Genomic DNA, 25980 nt, shown 5'->3' on the forward strand with positions numbered 1-25980 from the left:
GTTTTTATAAGTACATTAATGGAAAAAAGAGGGCTAAGGACAATCTGTATTTCTTATTGTGGGGGATATGGTTAAAAAAGATGAGGAAAAGGGTGAGGTACTTCACCCCTTCTTTGCCTCAGTTTTCAACAATAAGACAGGCCATCCTCAGGACAAGTGTTCTCCTGAGCTGGTAGATGGGCACAGGGAGCAGAACAGCCCCTGGAATCCAGGAGGAAGCAGCTGGGGAGCTGCTGAGCCACGCAGGTGCTCACAGGTGTCTCTGGGAGCAGATGGGTTCCATCGTAGGGGGATGAGAGAGCTGGTGGATGATCTCCCCAAGTTGCTCTCCATCATTTACCATCAGTCCTGGATCAGCAGGGAGGTCCCAGAGGAGTGGAGGTGCCAATGTGAGCCCATCCCCAAGAAGAGCTGGAAGGAGGATCTGGGGAGCTCCAGGCCTGTCAGCCTGATTTGGGTGCCTGGCAAGGTTATGGAGCAGATCACCGTGAGTGCCATCACAGGGCACCCACAGGATGGCCGAGGCATCAGAGCCAGCCAGCGTGGATTTCAGTATGTGCATTGTTGGTCTGGCTGAGGGGATTGAGTCCAGCATCAGCAAATTTGCAGATAACACCAAGCTGGGTGTGAGTGTGGATGTGCTGGAGGAGAGGAGGGCTCTGCACAGGGCCCTGGGCAGGCTGGATCCAGGGCCCAAATCCAACAAGGTGAGGTTAAACAAGACCAAGTGCCGGGTCCTGCACTTTGGCCACAACATCCCCTGCAGCACTACAGGCTGGGGACAGAGTGGCTGGAGAGCAGCCAGGCAGAAAAGGACTTGAGGGATCAGCACCTGCTCTGCTGCTCCTTCCCGTCTCCCCCAGGGCCCTTGCAGAGCCCCAGCCATGCTGTTTGCCCCCAGCCTGCCCACAGCCAGCCTGGGGCTGCTCACCCTGGGGCTTTTCTGTGCTGGGCATTGGCCTGGCCATGTTCTTGAGAGAGCCTGGGTAAGGAGCCTGGAGCCCCCAGGGCCTGGCCTGAGGCATCAGCGCTGCCCCAGCAGTGCCCATGGCCTGTCCCTGCTGCAGCCCCGGCACTGCCACCCCCAGGACTGTGCCCGGCCCCGAGAGCACTCAGGCCCTGCAGCAACACCAGGGCCACCAGGGCAGCGGGGCAGGGCCACGGCAGCAGCACTGCCAACACCAAGTGCTGCTGCTGCTGCTGGGCACAGCTGCTGTGCCAGCACTGATCTGCCCCAGCTCTGCACACAGACATTGCTGCTGCAGCTCCAGAGAAGGCAACAAAAGGGCATCCCTGAAGAAAACTCTGCTGGGAAATTCTTAATTCATCTAAAGCCACTGAGTGCACAGCTCCTCATTGTCACAGTCTGCGGCCACGGTGAATGTGGAGAGAAACAAAGTCAGAAATGGCAGAAACAATCATCTAGCTTTAGGGAGAATATTAAAAAAAAAAAAAAAAAAGACAGGGAAATCAAAGAACCAAACCAACAGAACTATCAAAAATTAATTTTATTACAAGTGATTTGCAGAAATTGGCAATCAGTTTAATGCTTCCTAAGATGTCCAGTCATCAGTCTCCACACTGCAGCCTTGAGCTCCTGGTTCCTCAGGCTGTAGATGAGGGGATTCAGGGCTGGAGGCACCAGCAAATACAGAACTGACACCAACAGATCCAGGGATGGGGCGGAAATGGAGGAGGGTTTCAGGCAGGCAAATACCGCAGTACTGAGAAATGCATTTCTCCTGCATTTTTCCTTTACAGATTCTTTCAGTCATCTCCTGAGAGGTACAGTTTTTTCTGGTGCTTTTCATGAATTGATTGTACTCTTGATTTAGATGGAGATTTTAGAATTGATTTCAGATGTAGAAGAATCTGAACAGAGCACAGAAACAAACTCCCTCTGTCAGCCCATTTTCATCTTCTAGATCACTTTCAAGATGTCCTTGGGGGTGTTGGAATGATGATCACACAGCTCTCCACTTCTGGCTGCAGGCTCTGCAGATTGTTTCTCTGCATTCAGTCAGGCTTGCATTCCCCAGGAGTTCTTGGTAGCCTGTCATGTTTTCTTAGGGTAGAACAGTAACAATGAAAACCTTACCAATGGCACAAGTGCCCAGCCCACAAGGAAATAAAAAGAACAAGCTGCCAAATTCTTCAAATATTTGTCCTGCTTTGCTGCAAGTGTGCTGCACACACAGTGTGGAAAGCCAAGAGAAGCTGCAGTTGGTGGCACATCTTGTGATAGAAGCTGCACCTCATTCTTCAGGAAAGGTTCTTGGAAAAAGCATACAGGACTGAGGAGAAGTTTCTGGAAAAACTGAAAGTGCTTTTAAGAAATTAAATGAAAATTGAAACAATTCAAGACGTTTTTCTCGATTTATTTTTATGCTCCCCTTTTCCATCTTGCACTAGTTGTCCATCCCATTAATTCCAACCAGATCTCACCTCTAAGATCCATGAGTTGGCAAGTTTTAGACATTTTAAGATACCATGACCTACACACAGTTTGGCTTCCCCTGTTTTTCTTGGAAAGCAATGTTGGAGAGGTAAGTGCAGTGTTTGTGTCAGGTACAAATTCTGCATTCAGGGATTGCGCTCTGAGAGTGTTTGACCCTCAGCAGGGACAATGCACAGCAGGGACCGAGGGGATTCCTGAGCCACTGTGCAGGAGTCCAGACTCTGGCTCTTGGCTGAACTCGGCAAAGTTCCCGTGTTTGCAGAGGCTCAGGGGCTGCCCTCGGGGAACGTGGGGCTCGGGGCGGGGGCGAGCGGGCAACGGACAAACGGACACGGGGACAAACGGCCCCGGAGCTTCAGTTGCAGCAGCGGCAGCGGCAGCGGCAGCAGCGGCAGCAGCAGCGGCAGCAGCGGCAGCAGCAGCAGAAGCGACAGCGAGCCAAGAAACTTCTGATTCCCTTCTCCTCTCCCTCTCCCGCTGTCCCGTACCTCTCCCGCTCTCCCTTTCCCGGTCTCCCCTCCTCTCCCCGCCTCCCTCTCCCCGTGCCCGCCCGGGCCATGCCCCCGGCCCGCCCCCGGCCCCGGGCGGGGCTGCCCCGTGCCCGCCCCCGGCCGTCCCGCCGCCTCCTGGCCTCAGCCCGGCTCTGGCCGTGCTGGCGGTGGCGCTGCTGGGCGGGGATCAGTGCCTGGGGCTGGGGTGGTATTGCCGGCTTTTGGCTCCGCCTGGCCCGAGCCCGAGCCCGAGCCCGAGCCCGGCCCCGACCCCAACCCCGGCCCCGGCCCCGACCCCGACCCCGGCCCCGGCCCCGGCCCCGACCCCGGCCCCGGCCCCGGCTCCTCCCGGGGCCCGCGGAGGACACACGCGGCCCCGCCGCTCCCGCCGCCTCCGCTGCGGCTTGCCCGGCCCGAGCTCCGCCGCTCGGCAGCGCGGCCCCCGGCCCCGAGCCGCCGCTGTCTTGTTCCAGAGAGCGAACGCCGGGGGATGGCCGGGCCGGGGCGGGTGAGGGGCGCTCGGGGGCCGTTGCTGGCCCCGGGCCGAGCGCTGACAGCCGCGTCCCGCCCGCAGGGAAGGCACAGCAGCGCCTGAAGGAGCGGTACCGGCTGGGCTCGCTGCTGGGCCGGGGCGGATTCGGCAGCGTCTTCGCAGCAACGCGGCTCTCGGACGGCGCCCCGGTGAGCGGCAGGGCCGGCGGCGGGCGCAGGAGGAGGGGGTGGAGGAGGAGGAGCAGGGCGGAGGAGGCGGGAGGAGGATGCTGCTGGGCAGGGTGGACAGCGAGCTGAGCCCTGTTCTGCACTTGCCTTGCAGGTGGCCATCAAAAGGGTGCCACGGTACTGCGTCCATCACTGGGGTGAGCTGGTGAGTGAGCGAGGTGCTGTGCTGGGCAGGGATGAGCTGAGGCCCGGCAGGGTAGGGGCTGCCAGGACGCCTCGAGGGAGAGCGGGCATGGGGCCAGAGCAGGGTGCAGAGCATCCCGGGCTGGCTGAGGGCTTCCTGACCCCCAGCACGGCATCAGGCCCACTGACAGCATCGTGCTCCTCCCGCAGCCCGACGGCACCAGCGCGCCCCTGGAGATCGTGCTGCTGGACAAGGTGTCCAGTGGCTTCTCCGGCGTGGTCCAGCTGCTGGAGTGGGTTGAGCTCCCCAACGACATCTTGATGGTGCTGGAGCGCCCGGAGCACTGTCAGGACCTGCACCATTTCATTCGGGCACGGGGATTCCTGTCCGAGGGGGTGGCGCGGCAGCTGTTCCGGCAGGTGCTGGAGGCCGTGCGGCACTGCACCAGCTGCGGGGTCCTCCACAGGGATATCAAGCCAGCGAACATCCTCGTTGACCTGGCCACCGGGCAAGCCAAACTGATTGATTTCGGCTGTGGCACCTACCTGCAAGAGACAGCCTACATTCGCTTTGCAGGTGAGCCTACACAGGGGTGTGCTCCTGGTTCTGGTATCTCATGGCCCAGCATCTCAGGGCCCAAGCTGGGTGTGGCAGCGGGGATTCTCCCTTTTGCTGCCCTTCATGGCCCTGAGATTTCAGCTGAGTTGGGTTTGAGCAGGGCTGGGTGGGGAGCCAGCTTCCAGTCCTGCTGGCAGCCTTTGCCCACCACTCTGCCCAGGATTGGGGCTGGGGCAGCCAGCCCAACAAAAACACCCGTAGGTGAGGGTAGCAGAGATGGGGGGGCCTGGAACCTGTGCCCCAGCCAGTTTGGTGTGCAGGTGACAAGGGCTTAGGCTCCTCCACTCACCTGGTTTGTTCTGGGTTTGTTTTTTGGGGCAATGCAGGCAGGGAGGATGAAGGCATGGTTTTCCCTCAGCACTAAGTGTGTTTCTGTCATGGTTGGGCCTTGCCAGGGCTTCTGCTGCCCTCTTCCAACACCGATGGCTTCTTTTCCAACCCCATGTGTTGGAAAGAGGGGCAGTGGGTCAACCTGCGTACCACTGGGGCAGCCCCTGCACGCCCAGGGATGCTGGGGCCAGCCTCTGGGAGCAGCAGCATCCCCCTGATGAACTCCATCTGTATTCCATAGGAACACCATCATACAGCCCCCCAGAATGGACCCATTTTGGCTGGTACTATGGCAAGCCAGCTACCATCTGGTCCCTGGGTATCGTGCTGCACCAGATGGTCTGCGGGGAGCACCCTTTCAGGAGGGACCAGAACATCAGCTGGGACCATCAGCTCTCGCTGCCACAACGGCTTTCTTCAGGTGGATCCTCATCTCTGGGCATGGGTGCAATACCAGTGCTGGGAGACAGCAGCGGGCTCGGGAGCATCCCACTCTGGCAGCTGCTGAGGAGGTGGCACATGTCCTGCTCTCCCGCTCGCCTCCAAAACAGGGAACTGATGGGAAAGTTTAGGCCCAGCTCTGAGCACATCCAGCATGGCCTGGGCAGGGAATGGTTGGGCAAAGCCAACAGGAGCCTTCTCCAACTGACCAGCGGTTTCTGGTTTCTCTGCCCAGAATGCCAAGATCTGATCAGGCGGTGTTTATCCATGCTGGACTGGGACAGACCCTCATTAGAAGAGGTGTTCTGTCATCCTTGGATGCAGGATATTCATCTGCCATAGAAGAAGGGAGAGAGCCACAGGCACACTGTGCTGCAGGGCCCCGGTAAGTTACATCTGCACACATGCCTTGGCAATGAGAAGCAAAGGAACCCCAGACTTTTTTGTCCTGCCTGTGTCACTGCCCAGGGCTCATCAGATGGGAGCACACAGCCCTTGTGCTGGAGCTGAGCTGCTCTGCCCAGCACTGGTGGCCACCATCCAAGCTGGTTTTGCTTGTCCTGGTTCCCTGACAGCTGGGGCCCTGGACAGAACCCTGACAGCCTGGTCTCACCCCAGGGAAGTAGAAGGAGCCCCCAGAGAAGCTGTACCAGGTGGGGCTGCTGCTGCTGGGGACAGCAAGGATCACATCAAGGATGACAGCCTCTTCCTGGACCTGGCCACTGGTAAGCTTAAGATGATGGACTTCAATTCTGGCACCTTCTTCAAAGCCTGGCTGCACAGCAAATTTACAGATGAGTCCACATGCAGGGGGATGCTCCCAGATTTGGGCATTGCACAGCCTGGCCTCAACCCAAAAGTTCCCACCCCACTCATTGCTGGGATGGATGCAACTAATTCTTCAGTCAGCTGCCCAGCTGCTTTTGGCAGGGCTGGGGGCATGGGCTGGGGTGGGTATGAAATGGGAGTGGGCTCCTGGCCCTGCCAACAGCCCCCAGCACCCACTGTGCCCCGGGCTGGGGCTGGGGCAGCCAGCCCAACACAAACAAACCCCCATGGTGGGAGCAGAGGTGGGACTCCAGAACCTGTGCAGGGGCTGCTTTGCTGTGCAGGCAAGGAAGGGCTTGGGCAGCTCCACTGCCCTTGTTTGCTTTGGGATCACGGTTATTGTGGGGGGCAGTGCAGGGGGAAGGGAGGAAGCCTGGGCTTTGCTCACACATGGCTGGGTTTTTCCCTGGCATGCAGGGCTTGGGCCTTCCTCAATCCCCTCACAGAGATATGATTTTTCCCTTTGTTCTTTTTTTCCCTTTTTGTCTGTAATCTATTTTCAACAATTTGTTGTTTGTTTTTCTAGAGGAAGCATTCTGGTTGGTCCAGTCTGGATCGGGAAGTTCTTGGGAGCAGCTGCGGCGTGGATGGGCCGTGCCCTTGGAGCAGGCTGAGGACATCGTTTGGGACCAGCTTTTCTTCCAGCCATGGATGGCATGAGGTGGGTCCCCGTCTGCTTGGCAGGGTGGGATCAGAGCTTTTGGGAGATGGCAGCGAGCACAGGAGCATCCTGCTCTGGGCAGCTGCTGAGCAGGTGGATGTGCCATGGCTGGCTGCAGGCTGGGCACATGTCCTGCCCTCCTGCCCTGCTCCCAAAGGCAGCACTGATGGGCAGCTCTGGGCACTGCTCTGGGCACAGCCAGCATGGCCTGGGCACTGCGGGCAGCTGGGACAAGGGGACAGGAGCCATCAGCTGACGGGCAGTTTCTGCTTTCTCTCCTTGCAGCCGGGCTCTGCGGATGCTGAGGCTGCTCTGGGCTCTGCCAGGGCTCTGCTGGAGCTCAGCACCGGGCCGGAATCAGCCAAAGAAGAAATGGTGTCACCTGCAGCACAGACTTGCTTGAGCATTTTGGCAACACAGCTCAAGTTTGCAGAGTGTACATCTCCAAGGGAAAACATGACACCTCCCAAAAATTAAACTTGTTCAATACCTTCTGAAATGAAATCAATCTGGGAGGACTCCAAATGACATTTTTCAGCTTGCTCAAGCTGTAGCTCAGCCCTTCTCTGAACAGTTCTCTCCCCCACCTGCCTTTTACTTCTCAACTGCTCCCTTTTTTTCCCCCCAGTGAATTCCCAGCCCATTGCTGTCTCCATCACTCTGTTGCCTATCTTGATGCCTCTGACCACAAGGAAGGCCGAGCCCCAGGTTTAGGGACTCATGCTGTCACTGGCTGAGGAGCAGCAATGTCTCAGAGGTCTAGTGGCATTTTAGTATCATTCAGAGCCACTCTCCAGCCCTCAGCTCTCCTCACTGCTGAGTTCCCACTCCCTTTTCCTTGTCCTTGCAGCAGGATGAGCTCTGTGAATCCCCTTGAGCCTCCCCACTCTTCCCAGCCAATGCACCCACCTCAGTGAGGCTGAAGCTGAAGCTTCTCTGTCTCCTCTGGCACTCCAGTCCAGTCCCCTGTGTGGGGAGCCCCAGCCCCAGAGCACAGCACACAGCAGTGCAGTCCAGGCTGGAGCAGCTGCCCTGCAGCCCTGGCTTGGCTGTTTGTGGCAGCTGAATGCTCCCTGTTTCCAGCTGTCCCTGCAGGATGGCCCCAGGGCAGAGCCCAGCCGGGCTCCCACTGCAGCCCCTGGAGCTTGGGGCAGACAGTGCTCCCAGAGCTGAGGTTGATGGGGAGCACCCGGAGCTGTGCCTCGCACTTAGTGCTGGCAAGTGTTGTGTTCTCATCTCCTGCAGCCTGAGGGGAAAACAACCTGTGCTGCCAGGCCAGCACTGCCCCTCTGGGCAGGGAGAAGGCTGAATGGCTTTCCCATTCCAGAGGATCCTGCACTGAGCCTTGGCAGGGCCTGGCAGGGCTGGAGCCGGGTCTGGCCTGCTGTCCGGGACTCGCTGCCCACCAACCACCCCCACCCACCACGCTCCATCCTCCAGAGACAGAAGGGTCTGTGTGTGCCAGGGGCTCTTGGATGTCTCTGTATCCATGGACAGAAGGGTCTGTGTGTGCCAGGGCTCTTGGATGTCTCTGTACCCAGGGACAGAAGGGTCTGTGTGTGCCAGGGGCTCTTGGGTGTCTCTGTATCCATGGGTATGGGATGAACACGGACAGTGAAAGTGTCAATCACGTTGCTTGCACACTCCTTCCTTTGTACACAAGACAAATCCATGCACACCCCCACATATTGGTATATTAATAGGATAGGGATGGATAGAGATTTCCCACAGAGCTCTAACTTTGGCATAACTCGCCATTTAACTGGTGGCCAGGAGATTTTTTTTCCCAGCTCTGTGTGAGAAGGTGTCCCAGAGCTGAAGGAGCAGCATTCAGAAGCAGTTTCAGGATTTCTAGGCAGGAAGTAGAGCTCACAACCATCCATATAACTCACCATATTCATCAGGTTGGGCTGCTGCTTCTTTAGGAATATGGCCCAACGCAGACATGAGACTTGGAAAAATCCCAGCTCTCTGTGGGCTTGTGCAAAAGGGGGAGCAGCACAAACACTTTGTGCCTGCCTGGGGGCACAAGGTCCAAGGAGCTTTGGTGGCAGAGGGTGACCTGGGCTGGTGGCAGGCGAAGTTCCATTCCATGACATCTCAGAGTGGCACAGGACAAAGGTCCAAGTACCCCCAACCCCACTGATGAAGTCCTTGGAGTGCTGCACATCCTCTAGGAAAAGCTGCTGTCACACAATCCATTGGGATTTATAACTTTCATTTCCAACACTTTAAATCCAAATTCCAAACTGCAATATTTTTACACTCAAGACACAGTCATACACAATCCATCTTTCAATTTCTTATTGATTCAACCACAATTTAAAATAACTTAATATTGCAAACAAAACCCAGAATCTTTTAAAAAAGTGATGTTGATGTCAGTAAGATAGATCCATGCCAAAGTAACTGAGTTCTCTTTTTAAAAATACCAGTTCCCTCTTAATCCAAAGTTGGAGAAGATTTTCACTACACGTTTGTTTTTTGTTTTTATATTTCATATTTTTTTCTTTTTTCCTTTTTTAACAGAAAAATCATCCGAGAAAGGAATGTACAGCAAAAAGAGAAACATTTCTGATAAACAATGAAAATGTAGGCTCCTCCTCTGTTTACTTTTCTCAGGATACCCTGAAGAAAAAAATCTAGCAGATATGAGCAGAGGTGTGAAGTGTTTCCTTTGGACTAAGCTGGAGTTCAGCACTGCTGACATCCTGATCCAGTCAAGAGCTGCAGAATTCTTTTGCACATTTTGAACTCTGTGTTTGTAGGCACAGCACCTGCAGTGCCAATGCAGCAATGCACATGAATAACTCTGTTATTCCCTCTCAGAATTTGGGCTCTACCCCAGCACGAGGTGCTGCAGCCCTTTGCTCCTGGTTCCCATGTGGAGCAGCTCCCTTCCTGCTGGCTGAGCTGCTCAGGCAGAGCCCGGCAGCTCCTGGCCCTGCAGGGCTGAGGCTTTTCCCCACTGCTGGGCACAGACTGACAGAGCAGCACTGCTGAACATGGGGGCACACAGAGGGACCCGGAGCAGCTGCCTTTGGCCACCTGAAGCTCCAAGGCCCAAACTCTGAGCAGCCAGGGCTGGAAGAGACTCGCAGGCTCCCTGGTGGCTGTGCTGCCCGACTTGTGCCCGGCCCAGCTTTGCTTGGGGCAGAGGGAGAACAAGGGGCAGCTCCCTCCCAGCCCCAGCCCAGGGACCCCTCCAGCCCCGGGGCTTGGGGCACTGTCAGCACCTGCTGCTCCAGCCACCACTCCTGCTGGCCCTGACAGCAACACCCAAACTGGGGCTGATCCCGAGGGAGCAGCAGCAGGGCCTGGATCTGATCCCTGACTCTGGGCCAGGGCTGGACAAATGACCCCACAGCAGCTGCAGCAGCCGCAGCAGCAGATGGAGCTGACTTTCAGCACAGCCCCTGCCACTCTTCCCTCCCGTGTGCAGCGGTGTCACAGCAGCCTGAGGCACCTGGGAGCCCCCAGTGCCAGCAGGGACTTGAGATGGCAGCCCTGGGCTCCTGGAGGTTGTGCAAGGAACAGAGCTGGCGACTCCCTGTCCATGGGGAGCTTCCAGATGGAAAAGGCTGCTGTGCCCAGGCAGCTCCAAGGCCACAGAAAGGAGGATCTCGACCACTGGATCTGTGCCAATCCCACAGTCCTGGGCAGCAGCCACTGAGCCCTGGGGGAGCAGAGGGCACAGCAAGAGGGACAAAACCAGGCAAGGTCAGAGACTGGAGTGAGTCAAGACATGAGAGCAGGAGCAGCTGCTCCATTGCACACTTGGAGAAAGCTCTTGGCTGGTTCAGAGCGCTGAAAGGCATGAAGGGCAGAGAGGAGGCCACAGCAAACACTGCTCCTGTTTCCACACCTTCCCCTCTGCGTGTCCCAGAAGGAATTGGATGAAATGTGTTCTTCTCTCCAAGTCGTCTCGTTCAGCATGAGCAGCTTAGCACCAGCAGCTGAAGGAGCTGAAGCCTCAGGCCACAAGAGCTGAGCAAGAGGAGACTTTCTGAGCAAATGAGTGCTGCTAACATGGACCTAGCTGAATTCAGCAGATAGAATCACAGAATCACAGAATCCTTTCTGTTGGAAAAGACCTCTGAGCTCATCCAGCCCAGCTGGTCACCCAGCAGTGCCAAACCCAGCACTAAACCACGTCCCTGAAGTGCCAAGGCCTGGACAACAGCCCTGAGTGAGGCCTGAGCAGCAGGCCCTGAGCCAAAGGTGGCCTCTGGATGAACCTTCCAAGCAAAGGTTATCTTTGTATCTGCTCACTGATGAAATATGCATGGTCATTAGCACTGTGATAGATGTAGCCACTCATTAGTGACACATGTATTGATCTTTTTGTATTTGCAAGCCAGACAGGGCCATGAAATCTGACATCTGGCCTTGTTTGGGGCTGAAGGATCAAAGTCACCTCCCTTGGTTCCTCCTTGAGCCCTGGACAGGCTTTGGGAGGAACCCAAGAGAAGGATGAAACCAGATGTTTCTGCACTAGAAGTGCTGTCAGTTTGTTCATTCAGCACTGTCAGAGCTGGGCCCTCTCACAGTGGGGTTGGAGCCTCACCTGTGGCTGGAGGCACCTGCAGAAATTCCCAGTGTCCAGGAGTGGCTCTGCAGCCCTTGTCTGGGACAGCTGCTCTGTGGATCTGGGGATGGTAAAGCCTGAGGGTAAATGATGCTGGATCTTTCTTAATCACTGTAGGCAATCTTTGGTGGTGATGGTTGGGTGCATTGCTGAGCTGCTCCTTTTGTGATCCTTTGCTGCTTTGAGCTGCAGTAAATGACACTGATTCCTTCAGTTGGAGACTGTGTCTTGGTGCTGACCCTGCCCACTGGTAAAACAAAACTGGTAGAGTCTGGCCAGATCACAGCAAAATGTCTCTTGTTAAATGTAAATGCGAGGAGTCGGTGCCATCAGAAATTCCCAGATGGGAAGCCCTTCCCTAGAGTTCTCTGGCTCCGGAGCGGGCTGAGGTCGCAGCACCGTGTGAGCAGTGGGGCAGTTGGTTAAAATAAGCTGAACCCCTGGTTGTCTTAAAATGTATCCAAAAATTGCATCCGGAAAAGGAAAAGAACTTGTGGGTTTGGGCAGACAAAGATGAATTTGTTAACAGTACATTGGAAACAGCACCTCAAGAAGGAACAATTCTTGTTGGAATGCTCCCACATGGAGCAACAGAAGAAGATTTTAATTTTGAGCTCCGATGCATTTGTGCAAGTGAAATATTAATATGATAAATAACTATGTACATATTTATAGTATAATAAGACCTTAATATATATATTTATATATATATATATATATTATATGTATGTCTATACTTGTCTAGCTATATCTATATTTCTATATCAATATCTATATCTACGTATAAAATAGTAATAATGTGAAATAGTGCTGACAATACTAATTTGGTAGCTTTGGCTGCCCAGGGATGTAACATTAAACACTCTACAGGAAAGAATTGGCCAGGACCCTAATGTCAGAGGTAAACTTTGTGAGATTGTATACAATGAAAAAAGGAGGAGGGGATAAAATTGTCTATTTTTACAGGGTTTGCTGATACTGTGATGCAGAGTGCTTTGTCTGTTACTGTGAAAAACACTGTGATTAAGACTGCAGGGTTTTTCATGTACCAGACTATCCTCAAGCTGCAGGATTTGTTGAACGGGTGAAGGGGTTGTTAAAAGAGCAGTTGAACAAATGAGGAGATGGGAACCTGTCCCCATGGAGAACCCATCTCCCAGATGTGCTCCATGCCCTTAACAATGGCCCACTGGGGAAATAGAAATCCCGTGGCTGTGCACAGCTGCACCCAATTTGCAACTACAACCATGGGCAGTGAGGCTTGGACTGCCTGGGAAATTGTTGTGGGTGTGATGGCCCCTGGCAGGGCCAGCCCAGAGGCTGCAGGGCTGGACCTTCATGCATTGGAATTAATGAGGATAAATCCAAAGCAAATGAAAGCTATCAATACTGAGACAGTAATTCAGATTCCTCCAGGACACTTTGGTTTGGTAACTACTTGCTTGGAGCTTGGCCTTGCAAAATGTTCATGTCATGGCAGGAGGAAAGGAGGAATTCATGCTGAATATAAAGGAGAAATTACAGTAATTCTGTTAAACAATTGTCAGTAAGATTGGATTAGTCAACCCCATGACAGGGTAGCACAATTATTAATGTTGCAATTTTAAGCACGATTGTGAAAAATGGAGATCCACCTCCAGTCATTACCATTTGTGGAGATAAAGGGTTTGGATCCAGCAGTCCTAATAATGGAGCCAGAGTGTGGGCCCGGAGGCCAAGAGGCCCTCCCGAGGCAGCTGAAGGAACAGCTCTGGGGAAAGATAATATTGAATCCTGAAACCTGGGCAGGAACAATGGGAATATGTCCCTGCAGCCAAGTATTCTGTGTGAGAACAAGTAGGTATTACAGGATACTGTTTTACACATCCTGCCAGACCAAATCTCCTTGTTTGCCCCAATGGCCCCTTTGGAAAATGCTCTGATCCACGGGGCTCCATGTGGAGGCTGCTGTGACACTGAGGGACTTGCACGCAAATTCCATCCAGGAGCCTGGGTGCCCTCAGGGACTGGGACCCGGCCCCCTTCCAGCCAAAGGGGAAAGGGCCCCACCAAGCCTTGTTAGCCACAGACAACATGGTAAAGCTGAACAGCAAAGGACTTGGGGGCATTCTTCTGGAATTAAAAAGGCACCACCTCCATGGACAACACAATTTTTGTTCCTATCTCGAATGAGATTTAGAAAAAATTAAGAACAGTGTCACTAAAGTACTGTTGATGTCTGTAAGTTGTACCTTGATAGTCAGCCAGAATCTTTGTTTGCCACAAACACCTCCAGTGTTTCACCAAGGGATTAGTAATCAAAATTTAATGATCAGTTCTTGCAATTTCAAGATCAGGGTAGCCAAAGTACTCCATGTCAGTAATTGCTGGGTATGTTCTCAGCTGAAGTTGGGAGGAATGGGGTTCCCTTGGAGGGCCCACCCTGTGGGCTGGCCAGAACTCAGTCCATGGGCTCTGACTTGTAACTGTCAGTGAAGGGACAGTTCAAGAAAACACAGGAATACAATGGTCCGTTTGACAGGATTCACTAAGATTTCCCTTCAGGAGAAACCGAAGCCTGTTCTAGTTACAGAGGCCACAATGTGAGGGGATTTTTGTGCTTTACCATCCCTCCCAATGTCAGTAGAGCTTGGGCTGCTGGAGCTGGTCAGTGTCAGTGTTACCCCACTCCTGGCTGCAGGGCCACCATTTAGGGTCCTTCAGCAACAACCACAAGGAAGACCTGGAGCCTAGAGAACATTTTCCTCCCAAGGCGTGCCTTGGGTTTCAGAAAGCAAAAGATTCTGGTTCATCCTGTGCTCCATGTGTGCTGCCCTGTACTGTGTAGTTGACTGGCTGGATTATTAGAAGAAGTAGCAAATGATGCTGTTAAAATGTCCAGTAGCACATCCTATGGGCTCCAACAAACACAAATGGGGACTCCACAGAACCACATGGCCTTGGATTATCTGCTTGCTGGCCAAGGAGGAGCCTGGGCTGTCATGGGACAGGAATGTTGCACTGCTGTCAGTGATGGGTTTGAAGGCCAACAGTCAGCAATCACCTTGACAGACAGAGCAGGAGAAGAGTGGCAGAAAGAAGAAAATTCTTCTTGGTGGGATTGGCTTCATGGCTGCCAAACTGGAGGCTGCAGTGAAATGCATTTGTGGCAGTGTCTGTCATCATTGCAGTGTGTGCACTTGGTGTGCACTCTAACATTCCATGTTCGAGTTGTTGTGACACTTTGTGCTGGAAAGTGGAATATTGAGACTTGTCTTAAAAGAGACAGTCTCAAGGAAAGAGAGGCATTTGATAAATAAGGGAGAATAGTAGCAACTCTTTAGGCATGTTTGAAAAGGAATGTGAATAGCTCTGAGTAATGAAATGTAACAGCACTTATTTGAAGCACAAGGGGAGATGCCTTTATGCCTAATATCGAAATCTAAACTGTGTTATTGAAAGAATTGTTATGAAGCTAGTAGTTCATTGTAGGTCTCAGGACCCATCCAAGTAGCAAGGCCTGAACAGGCTGGGATCAAGGCCTGAACAGGCCCCGAGGAAAAGTTCATCTCTAGATGAACCTTCCAACCAAATGTTATATTTGTATCCACTCACTAACAAAGCATTATTAACAACATGATCAGTGGATGTGTTCCTTGATAAAACATGGATTTCTCTTTCTGTATTCAGAAACCAGACAAGGTCCCATCTGGCCTTGTTTGGGGCTGAAGGATCAAAGTCAACTCCCTTGATTCCTCCTTGAGTCCTGGCCAGGCTTTGGGAGAAACCAAACAGGAGAATGAAACCAGATGTTCCCACACTAGCAGTGATGTCAGCTTGTTTGTTTGACAGTGTAAAAGGTGTGTCCTTTCACAGAAGGCTTGGAGGCTCCTTGCCTGCAAAGGTGGAGGCACCTGCAGGAATTCCCAGTGTCTGGGAGTGGCTCTGCAGTCCTTGTCTGCCCCACCTGATGTGTGGATCTGGGGGATGGTAAAGTCTGAGGGTAACTGGTGATGGACCTTTCTTTAATCACTGCAGGCAATCTTTGTTAGTAATGACTGGATGGATTGCTGAGCTTCTTTTGTAATTCTTTGCTAATGATTATGTGCTTTGCTAAGCTTATCCTTTTGTAATTCTTTGCAGCTGTGCATTATATAAATTACAGGATTCCTTAAGTTGGTGTCTGTGTCTTTGGTACTGACCCTGCCCACTGGTGAAACAGGGCCCCCTCTTGCCTAAGAGTTACCTGGGAAGGCAAAAACCATCACTCCAACATTCCACCTGTGTTCCTTGTTCCCCCCACTTCATACACTGAAGATGATGTCCTGTGGTCTGGGGTATCCCTGGGGTCAGTTGGGGTCACCTGTCCTGGCTGTGTCCCCTGCCAAGCTCCCCACAGCCCCAGCCCCTGCCCAGGGTGGCTGGAGGAGGGGCAGGACAGGCCTTGGCTCTGTTGCAGCTCAGCAAGAACAAAACCATCTCTGAGTGCTCAGCCCTGTGCTCAGCACCCGGCCCAGCAGTGTCTCAGTGCCAGTGTCTGTGCCCTCAGTCCCTGCCAGGGCTTTCCATGGACACTGACAGGACAGGTGACCCAGGTGTCACCCCCAGTGAGGGCTGCCATGGAAACAGTGCCAGCACTGCCCCTTTCTGTCTGGCTGACCTGGCCTTTGGCCCTGGCAGTGCCCTTTGCTGCTGGTTCCTGGTGCCTGAGCGGCCAGTGCGGCACAGGGCAGGTGGCCATGGCACAAGCCCCCAGCCAGGGATCCCCTCTGGCTCTGGGCAGTGACAGCAGCCCTGAGCAATGGGCTGGTGCGCTGGGGTCGGTGCAGTGTCCATCCAACAGTGTCTTGTAATGGCCCAGTGCAGACTGGGATGATGATCCACCCCCACAGCTGGCCCAGGGCAGCTCTGCAGTGCCCTTCCTCACAGCCTGTCTGCACAGAAGCACTTGCTGGGTGCTCTGCATTTCCCTTCCCTCACTCCTGGGTCTCTCCCACACCTCCCAACTCGGAGCTTTCAGCTGCAAGGAGTTCAAAGCTGGTCTGTCCGTCAGGAGTTGGTCTAACTCTGCCCTGAACAAACTCTGGATTTGTGTTTATTGCAGAACTTCCTGTGTGTCTAAAATATTCCTTTCAGGGTTCTTCCTTAGGGAAGGGGAACCTCCTTGGTGGCAGCTTGGGCTTGGCACACACTTGAGGAGGATGTCTGTTTTCAACAGGGAAACTCAGGAGTTTTAGATTGGTTCAAAATACAATAGAAGATGACCCCTCTTTGGCTGTGTACAGCCAGTTCTCTGAGCAAAGCAGGTCCCAGGTGAGTGAGGAGAGACAAAATGGGCATGGGGAATGTGGAGCAAGGTTGTCCATGCTGCATCAGACCTCATGGCACAGCTTCTCTGAGCAGGCCAGAGCTCCTTAGGAGAGTCCCTGCTGGATCAATATCAGTCACTGATGCTGCAATCACCTCTTGTGTAATAAGAACAGCAATAAAAGACACCCTTTAAAATAGGAATACATACTTGCTAGAAGCTCTTTGAAATATTTCTCCATAACTGAAAAAGGAAACCCTCCTAATGAACTGCAGTAGAGTGGAGGTAAATCAAGGCAGAGCCATGGTTTGTCAGGACTTGCTTGATGCTAACAAGCCCCATGGTGCATTTAGAGCTGAGCCCTGGAACCTCAGGACCTGAGAGGAGATTATACAAACCTGTCCAGGAGTCAAAGTCAGAAGAAAGCCCCAAAGTGTGTCAAGGCATGAATGGGTCACACTGAGTTCCATCCCAACACAGGCTCCTCATGGACTCCTTGGAGGAGAGAATTGGGAGCCAGGATGGCACAAAAACTTCTCAAAGACTCCGTGTGAAAAGGAAAATCCAAAGTACTTTTAAAACCTTGAGTACCTCAAAGAATTAATGAGCCCCACTGAGTGTCAGTACAAAGATCTCAAGGGACTTGTTAAAGCAGATAATTGGGGCCATGATTGCACAAACCTCTCACAGAGTCTGTATCAAAGGGGAAACATCGAGTACCTTAAAATAACTGAAGTACCTTGAAGTATTAATGAGCCCAACTGAGTGTTGTTACTGACAAAGCCTCTCCAGGGACTAATTACAGCAGATAATTGGAGGCCATGATTGCACAAACTTCTCAGAAAGTCAAGATAAACCAAAACCCAAAGTCCTTTGAAAAACCTGCAGTCCCTGGGAGCATTCAGGAGCCCCCAGGGCCATTGCTGAGCCAGGCTCCCCAGGGACTCCTTCCAGCAGATCCTGGAGGCCACTGGGATGTGGGCTAGGGGGGATGCTGAGGGCAGGACAAGGGGCTGACAGTGCCCAGCCTGGCTGGGGCTGTGCCAGGAGGCCCCAGGGCCTCAGGACAAGGTGTCTCCTCCCAGCCCTTGGTGGCACAGACCCTGCTGCTGTGCCCCAGGCCACCAAGACTTGGCTTCTCTTTGTCCCCACCTGGCATCACTGCCTCCAGTTCTCTGCTCTGCCTGGGATCTGTGGACACTTTCTGAGTCGTGTACCTCAGTGGGACCCATTAAAAGTCCAAGAAACTTTGGAGTTGGATTCTGCCTTGGAGTTCTGGAGAGGTTTCTTCAGCTGCCTCTCAGGGACTGATGTTCAGGGCCTGAGCACAAAGCCCCAGAGGGTCATTAAAGTCCTGCTGCTGTGTCTGTGCTGCTGAGCTGGGCTGGGCTCCTGGCACAGAGGCAGCTCCTGGTAAGCAAGAAGAGCTTCAAAAGCACATTTCTCTTGATGAGCAGCTCTTCTGCCAGCCCAGCAGGGCTGGGGCACTGCCTGCAGCCAGCCCGGGCACAGCCCAGAGGCACAGAGAGCTTCAATCAGTCAGGGCTGGGAAGGTGTTGGGAAGTGCCTGGAGCAGAATCACTGCCAGCCCTTGGCACAGGAACCTCTGGCTGCAGGACAATGCAGCTGCAGCTCCTGGAGCCATCTCCTAAAGCTGGAACATCCCAATGCCTGCAGACCCTGTGAGTACATTCTCTATTATCTCTTGTGCAGAGCAGCCAGGGGTGCCCAGGGCTGTCCTGCAGAGCAGGCTCCTGCAGCCCAGGGCGCTGTGCTGGGGCAGGGACTCTGCTGCCTGCCAGGGACAGCTCTCAGCCGGCCCGGGGAGCTGCTCCCAGCGCTGGGGAGAAGCTGTGGGGGGAAGGAGCCACCCTGAGCAGGGCAGGTGCTGCTGCTGAGAGGGGCTGGGTGGGGCAGGGCTGCTCCCAGCCCCAGACCAGCCTGGGCACAGCTCCGGAGGACACTTCCCAAAGAAGGTGAGCCTGGCATTGCTGGAAAGATCAGGAGTTTTCCTGAGAGTGTTTTCAATTTCCTTCCTTGAGAAGGATGGGAAAATTGGGGTGATGTGAAAAAGATTTTTGCTTTTTATACATTTTTCATATATTTGTAGCCTTGTAAACTACTATTATATAGTTTTAAAAATATAATCCTTACTTAACTCTATTAAACTCTTAATTAACTCTATTAAACAACTATTATATGCTTATACAGCCATAATCCTTAATTAACTCTGGTAGGTCTCCTAACCTTTTTCTCAGAGTTTAGAGCAGTAGCCTGACTTTCTAAACATATTCCTGAAATACTCTGTAGTCTTATTATAAGGAAGAGGACCTACAAGACGAACGTTTTGGATTTTGACCAGAATGTGAGCAGTCATATCAAAAAGTGAAGGCAAAGAAACCCTTGGACCTACTCCAATGGCATGAGCCAGGGGTGTGTAACTGGGCTAACTGAATGTCCTATTGGATGTTCCTGTTAAATAACGTAATTAATCAACCTTAATAATTGTTGAAATCAGGGGCCAGGTGTGCCCCACTCCCAGTGAGACACCTGGAAGCTTCCAATAAATGTCTGTTTTTTACTTTACTGTTCTAACACAGTTGCAAGGGGTTTTTCCTCTTTTGATTACAGAGAACAGGGGGACGAGAGAAGCAGAATAGGAATTGTAATCCCAGAGTCCCAGAACATTCTCAAGTGAAAGGGACACACAAGATCATCAAAGGAATGTTTGATCATTTACAGAGACTCCGGAACTGTAACTTTGGCTGGTCAGTCTCTCTGCTGGGAGCCTCCCAAAGGGCCCTCAGCCACTCCTCAGCCCTGGACAGCAGCAGCATCACCTCTGCAGGGCCCAGCAGGGCTCTCCTGAGCTGCCCTTGCCCACCTGCACACAGAGCCTGCCCCAGCCAGGGCCCTGCACACAGGCAGGTTTCTGTAGGGCTGGGGCCAGGGCACACAGGGTGGGATGGGCTCTGTGAGCGCTGGCAGAGACAAGGCTCCTCTCAGGAGGGAATGTCCAGGCCCAGGGAGATGCTCAGGCAAGGAGAGGGGGCTGAAGAGAGCAGTGCTGGGGCAGGAGGACACTGTTGGTGTGTGGGAGGTGCGGGCACAGCTGGGCACGAGAACACTGTCCTGAGTGCCCGGCTGTCTCTGCCCTGCCCTCTCAGGCACAGCACCACAACATCTTCTCTTGTTTCTGCCTTGCCCTGATATTGTCACTGTTATCTGCTGCTCTCAGGGAGGCTCTGGCATTTGCAGCAGCTGAGTCAGGCACTGCCCTTGGCATTCCTGCCAGGCAGGAGTGTCCATGGGAATGGGGTGTCCAAGCTTCCCTGGAACATGTGGGGCTGTGGGCAAAGCAGTCCATGGGAAAGGGGAATGAGCTGAGCCCCTTCCCTGAGATCCCATCATGGGCACAACTGGGGATCTCCTTGCTGTGCCCTTCCAAGCTCTGAGCTGCTCTCCTGGGTGTCCCCACGCACAGCCCTGGCTGCTCCTGGCACACTCAGCCAGCACAACTGGAGCTCAGGCTGGGGGAAGGATTTCCCAGAGCAGGAACAAGGCTGGGTGAGTCCCGGTGGGACAGTCTGCATGGAACTGCCCAGGTTTGGCTCAAAGCAGCCTCTCCTGACTTGTCACTGTCCTTTCTCCATAAACAGGTCCCCATGTGCAGCCCCTGCAAATGTCCAACAGCAGCTCCATCAGCCACTTCCTCCTGCTGGCATTGGCAGACACGCGGCAGCTGCAGCTCCTGCACTTCTGCCTCTTGCTGGGCATCTCCCTGGCTGCCCTCCTGGCCAACGGCCTCATCATCAGCGCCGTAGCCTGCGGCCACCACCTGCACACGCCCATGTTCTTCTTCCTGCTCAACCTGGCCCTCAGCCACCTGGGCTCCATCTGCACCACTGTCCCCAAAGCCATGCACAATTCTCTCTGGGACACCAGCACCATCTCCTACACAGGATGTGCTGCTCAGCTCTTTTTCTTTCTGTTCTTCATCTCAGCAGAGTTTTGCCCCCTGACCATCATGTGCTACGACCGCTACGTGTCCATCTGCAAACCCCTGCACTACGGGACCCTCCTGGGCAGCAGAGCTTGTGCCCACATGGCAGCAGCTGCCTGGGCCAGTGCCTTTCTCAATGCTCTGCTGCACACAGCCAATACATTTTCCCTGCCCCTGTGCCATGGCAATGTCCTGGGCCAGTTCTTCTGTGAAATCCCTCAGATCCTCAAGCTCTCCTGCTCACACTCCAACATCCTCAGGGAACTTGGGCTTCTTGTGTTTTCTGTCTGTTTAGGCTTTGGTTGTTTTGTGTTCATTGTTTTCTCCTATGTGCAGATCTTCAGGGCTGTGCTGAGGATCCCCTCTGAGCAGGGGCGGCACAAAGCCTTTTCCACCTGCCTCCCTCACCTGGCTGTGGTCTCTCTGTTTGTCAGCACTGTTATCTTTGCTCAGCTGAAGCCCCCCTCCATCTCGTCCCCATCCCTGGATCTCTCAGTCTCTGTTCTGTACTCGGTGGTGTCTCCAGCCCTCAACCCCCTCATCTACAGCCTGAGGAACCAGGAGATCAAGGATGCCCTGAGGAAAATGATGACTGTATCTTTTCAGAAACATTAAACTTTTCTTCTCCAGAACCTTCAGAATGTAATTCTTGACAATCTTGGCCTTTTTTTCCTATTTGTCCATTTTGTCACTGGGAATTTTTCCTATTATTTTTCTGGTGTTATAATGTTTTTATAAGATACTGCAGTACTACTCTGAGTATTTCTACACGATATTCTCTTTTTTAACACAAAGGCTTTTAGGTAGCTTGTTCCTTGTGCATGTGAATAAAAAGAAGTGGCTATCCTGAGCTGTGTGCTCAAGGCATTTCCTCAGCCCTTCTCTGGCTCTGCAGGGGCAGTGCCTGTGAGCAGAGGTGGAGGGAAGGGGCTCCCAGCACAGCAGCACGGCCAGGGACAATGGCCCTGCCTCTTTCCACATCTGCTCCTCCCAGCTCCACCCTCTCCTTCCCAGCCCTGCTGTGGGTGCAAGGCCGGAGTGCTCTGGCAGCTTGGTCACTGTCCTGCTGCATGTCTGTGCTGTGCCCTCAGGCAGGGACAGGCCATGGGCACTGCTGGGACACAGCTGGGCTCCAGCACAGCAGCTCCACCAGCAAAGGGCACCTCCTGAGCGCAGGGCAGGAAGGCTTTGCTCCCCTCCAGAGTCACTCTCAGGACTCTCAAGAGGCTCCTTGTGTTCCTTGTTCTCCAAGAGCTCAGTGGGATGAGATCGGAGGCCCAGGGTAGCCTTCAGGGAATTCAGGTCTGGGTCAGGTTTTGCTTGTTGGTGGCTAGTGCCCATCAGATGCTGAATGGTCTGAGCTGAACCTTCCTGGGGCTCTGCAGCTTGTGCCAGGGCTGATGGCAGGGCAAGGTTTGTCTGGAGGGCCTTGGGAGCTGCCAGGAGAACACAGGGGACCTGCAGGGACAGTGTGAGCCAGGGAGCAGCAGGGAGTGGAGCTCACTGGGCACAGGCCTGGCCAGGCTGGGCTCACCCCGAGATCAAGGACTGAATGTCTGCTGTGAGCCAGGAGAGCTCTGCAGCCCAGGGACACAGCAGGCCCAGGGAAAGGAGTCTGGGCACTGCCTGCTCTGAGCCTCAGGGAACTCCCCCAGGAGGATCCAGGGCAGCCCCAAGCCCCTCTGGCAGCCCTGGCACAAGGCAGGCACCTCTGAGCCCCCTCCATGGCCCCGCAGAGCCTGTGTGGGAGGGGGTCAGTGCAGGGAGCACCATCAGCTGCCTCTGTGTGCCAGGCTGAGCAGCAGAGCCCAGCAGAGGCAGCCCAGGGCCCCGGGCAGCACAGCCCCCGTGCTCTGCAGAGCAGCAGCCCCAGCTCAGGGCTCTGGGCAGCAGGGCAGGGGCTGCAGCAATGGCTGCTGGGGCCAGCACAGACGTGTTCCCCTGGGAAAGGCTCTGGGGGCAGCTGGCATGGGCCAGGAGCAGAGCAGGAGCCCGTGGGTGTGCAGAGGAGCCCTGGCAAGAGGCTGGCCTGTCCCTGGGCCAGCAGGAGCTGCCTGAGGAGCCCCGAGGCCAACTCTGCTGCTGGGCTGGGCAGCGGGGCTGGCCCTGGGGCTGCAGGAGCTGCCCGAGCTGAGCATCTGCTGAGCATTCCAGACCCAGAATGGCTGTCCCTGACCTCCTGTGCCTGCAGTTCCTGCTGCAGGGCCAGACCTGACTCTGCTGCTCTGCCTGGCTGGGACACGGGCAGGGAAAGGCTGAACTGGGCAGTGCCAGGGAGAGGGAAACAATGGGGCCTGGTCCGTATGAGTCCCTACAGTGTCAGAATGGGCTCCATGGTTCCATTAAGCCCCAAAGTGTCACAATGTCCCCTTGGTTCCATTAAGCCCCACAGGGTCACCATGGTCTCCTGGTTACAGGAGACCCTGCAGTGTCACAAGGGCCCCTTGATTCTATGGAGCCCACAGGGTCAGATTTGCCAGTGAGCAGGGTCAGCACCAAGGACACAAACACCATGTAATGGAATTGTGTAGTTTATATAATGTATGTCTGCAAGAAATCACAAAAGGAGAAGTTCAGCAAAGCACATAATCATTAGGAAATAATTACAAAAGGAGCAGCTCAGCAATGCAGCCAATCATCACCACCAAAGATTGCCTGCAGTGATTAAGAAAGATCCAGCACCAGTTACCCTCAGGCTTTACCATCCCCCAGATCCACACAGCAGCTGGGGGAAGCTGTCCCAGCCAAGGGCTGCAGAGCCACTCCTGGACACTGGGAATTCCTGCAGGTGCCTCCAGCCACAGGTGAGGCTCCAACCCCGCTGTGAGAGGGCCCAGCTCTGACAGTGCTGAATGAACAAACTGACAGCACTTCTAGTGTGGGAACATCTGGTTTCATCCTCCTCTTGGGTTCCTCCCAAAGCCTGTCCAGGGCTCAAGGAGGAACCAAGGGAGCTGACTTTGATCCTTCACCCCCGAACAAGGCCAGATGGGCCTTGTCTGTTTTTAAATACAGAAAGGTAAATCCACGTTTCACCAATGAACACATACAGAGATCATATTCCTCATAGTGATTCATTAATGAGTAGATACAAATATAACATTTGGTGGCAAAGTTTATCTAGAGCTGAGCTGTGGCTCAGGGCCCGCTGTTCAGGCCTCAGTCAGGGCTTGGTGCTGAGGCCTCAGGACTTCAATTTGGTCCTTTAATCTGCAGAGGAACTACAATTCGTAACAATTATTTCAATAACACAGTTTAGATTTAGGTATTGAGCATAAAGGCATTGCGTCTTGTTCTTCAATTAAGTGCTGTTCAAATTCATTACTCAGAGCTATAATTCACATTCCTTTTAAAACAGCCCTAATTAATTGCTATTCCCTGTTATTTTATCAAATGTCCCTTTTTTCTTGAGACTGTGTCTCTTTCTAGACAAGTCTCAATACTCCATTTCCAGCACAGTGTCACAACAACTCTAACATGAAATCATAACACACCAAGTGCTCACACTGCAATGACAACAGACACTGCCACAAATTCATTTCACAGCAGCCTCCAATTTGGCAGCCACAAAGCCAATGCCACCAAGAAAAATTTTCTTCTTGCTGCCACTCTTCAACTGCTTTTTCTGTTAAGGTGATTCCTGACTGTCTTCAAGCCCATCAGATAGCAGTGCAACATTCCTGTCCCATGAGAGCCCAGGTTCCTCCCTGGCCAGCAAGCAGATAATCCCAGGCTGTGCCCCATTTGTGTTTGTTGGAGCTCCTGGGATGTACTATTGGATATTTTAACAGGATCATTTGCTATTTTTTCTAATAATCAATTTATATCTTTACTGTAATATCCGCAGGACAGGGCAGTGCACATGGGGCACAGTGTGAACCAGAATCTTTGGTTTTCTGAGAACAAAGGCGCTCCATGGGTGGAAAATGTTCTCTTGGCCCCAACTCTTCCTTGTGGTTGTTGCCGAAGGACCCTCAAGGGAGGCATCAGCATTGCCTGGAAACAGGACCCAAACCATCCTTTAGGAAGCTGTTTATGGGCAGTCTCCACAGACCCAGCAGCTCCCATTCCCAGTACCAAAGGTCTGATTTCCCATTTCCCACTGTGGGCTGCTGATGGATCCAGGGCTCCTCCCTGGGCCCTCCAAGGGAACCCCATTCCTCCCAGCATCGGTTGAGAACATTTCCAGCAATTAGATATTTTGAGTATTTTGGCTACTTTGATCTTTACATTCTCATAAGAATTTAATGACGAATCCTTGGTGAAACACTAGAGGTGTTTGTGGCAAACAAAGTTTCTGGCTGACACTCAAGATACAACTTACAGACATCAGCAGTACTTCAGTGACAAGGTTACTCATTCTTTTTCTTCAGTCTCATTTGGGTTAGGAACAATAATTCTGTTGCCCATGGAGCTGGTGTCTTTTTAATTCCAGAACAATGCCCCCAAGTCCTTTGCTGTTCAGATTTAGCACGGTGTCTGTGGCTAACAAGGCTTGGTGAGGCTCTTTCCCCTTTGGCTGGAAGGGGGCCGTGTCCCAGTCGCTGAGGGCACCCAGGCTCCTGGATGGAATTTGTGTGCAAGTCCCTCGGTGTCACAGCAGCGTTCACAGGGAGCCTTGTGGATCAGAGCATTTTCCAAAGGGGTCATTGGGGCAAACAGGGAGATTTGGTCTTGCAGGATGTGTAAAACAGTATCCTGTAATATCTCCTTGTTCTCACACAGAATACTTGGCTGCAGGGACATATTCCCATTGTTCATGCTCAAGTTTCAGGATTCAGTGCTGTCTTTCCCCAGAGCTGTTCCTTCACATGCCTTGGGAGAGCCTTTTGGCCTCTGGGCCCACACTCTGGCTCCATTATGAGGACTGCTGCATCCAAACCCTTTATCTCCACAAACGGTGGTGATTGGAGGCAGATCTCCTTTATTCTCAATTGTTCTTAAAATTGCAACATCAATTACTGTGCTACCCTGTCATGGAGTTAAATAATCCAATCTTGTTCAGTGTTGTTTAACAGAATTATTGTAGTTTCTCCCTGATATTCTGCATCAATTCCTCCTACCATGACATGAACCCTTTGCAAGGCCAAGCTCCAAGCGAGCAGTTACCAAACCAAAGTGTCCTGGAAGAATCTGAATTCCTGTCTCAGTATTGACAGCTCTCATTTGCTTTGGATTTATCCTAATTAATTCCAATGCATGAAGGTCCAGCCCTGCAGCCTTTGGGCTGGCCCTGCCAGGGGCCATCACACCCACAACAATTTCCCAGGCAGTCCAAGTCTCACTGCCCATGGTTGTAGTTGCAAATTGGGGGCAGCCGTGCACAGCCAGGGGGTTTCCATTTCCCCAGTGGGCCATTGTTAAGGGCATGGAGCACATCTGGGAGATGGGTTCTCCATGGGGACAGGTTCCCATCTCCTCATTGTTTCAA

The 25980-nt window shown here is 53.2% G+C and overlaps 1 protein-coding gene and 1 pseudogene across 1 annotated transcript; both read left to right on the forward strand.

The window, feature by feature from the left end:
- LOC135305578 (zinc finger protein 850-like) overlaps nt 1-25980 on the forward strand; it is a 261867-nt pseudogene that overhangs the window by 229168 nt on the left and 6719 nt on the right.
- LOC135305692 (olfactory receptor 14J1-like) lies at nt 20610-21310 on the forward strand (the record flags this gene model as incomplete). The annotated part of the gene is made up of 1 exon (XM_064429443.1): nt 20610-21310. A coding segment is annotated over one exon (555 nt), but the record flags the coding sequence as incomplete, so codon positions are not given.

Source organism: Passer domesticus, chromosome 8, assembly GCF_036417665.1.
Source record: "Passer domesticus isolate bPasDom1 chromosome 8, bPasDom1.hap1, whole genome shotgun sequence".
Lineage (NCBI taxonomy): Eukaryota > Metazoa > Chordata > Aves > Passeriformes > Passeridae > Passer > Passer domesticus.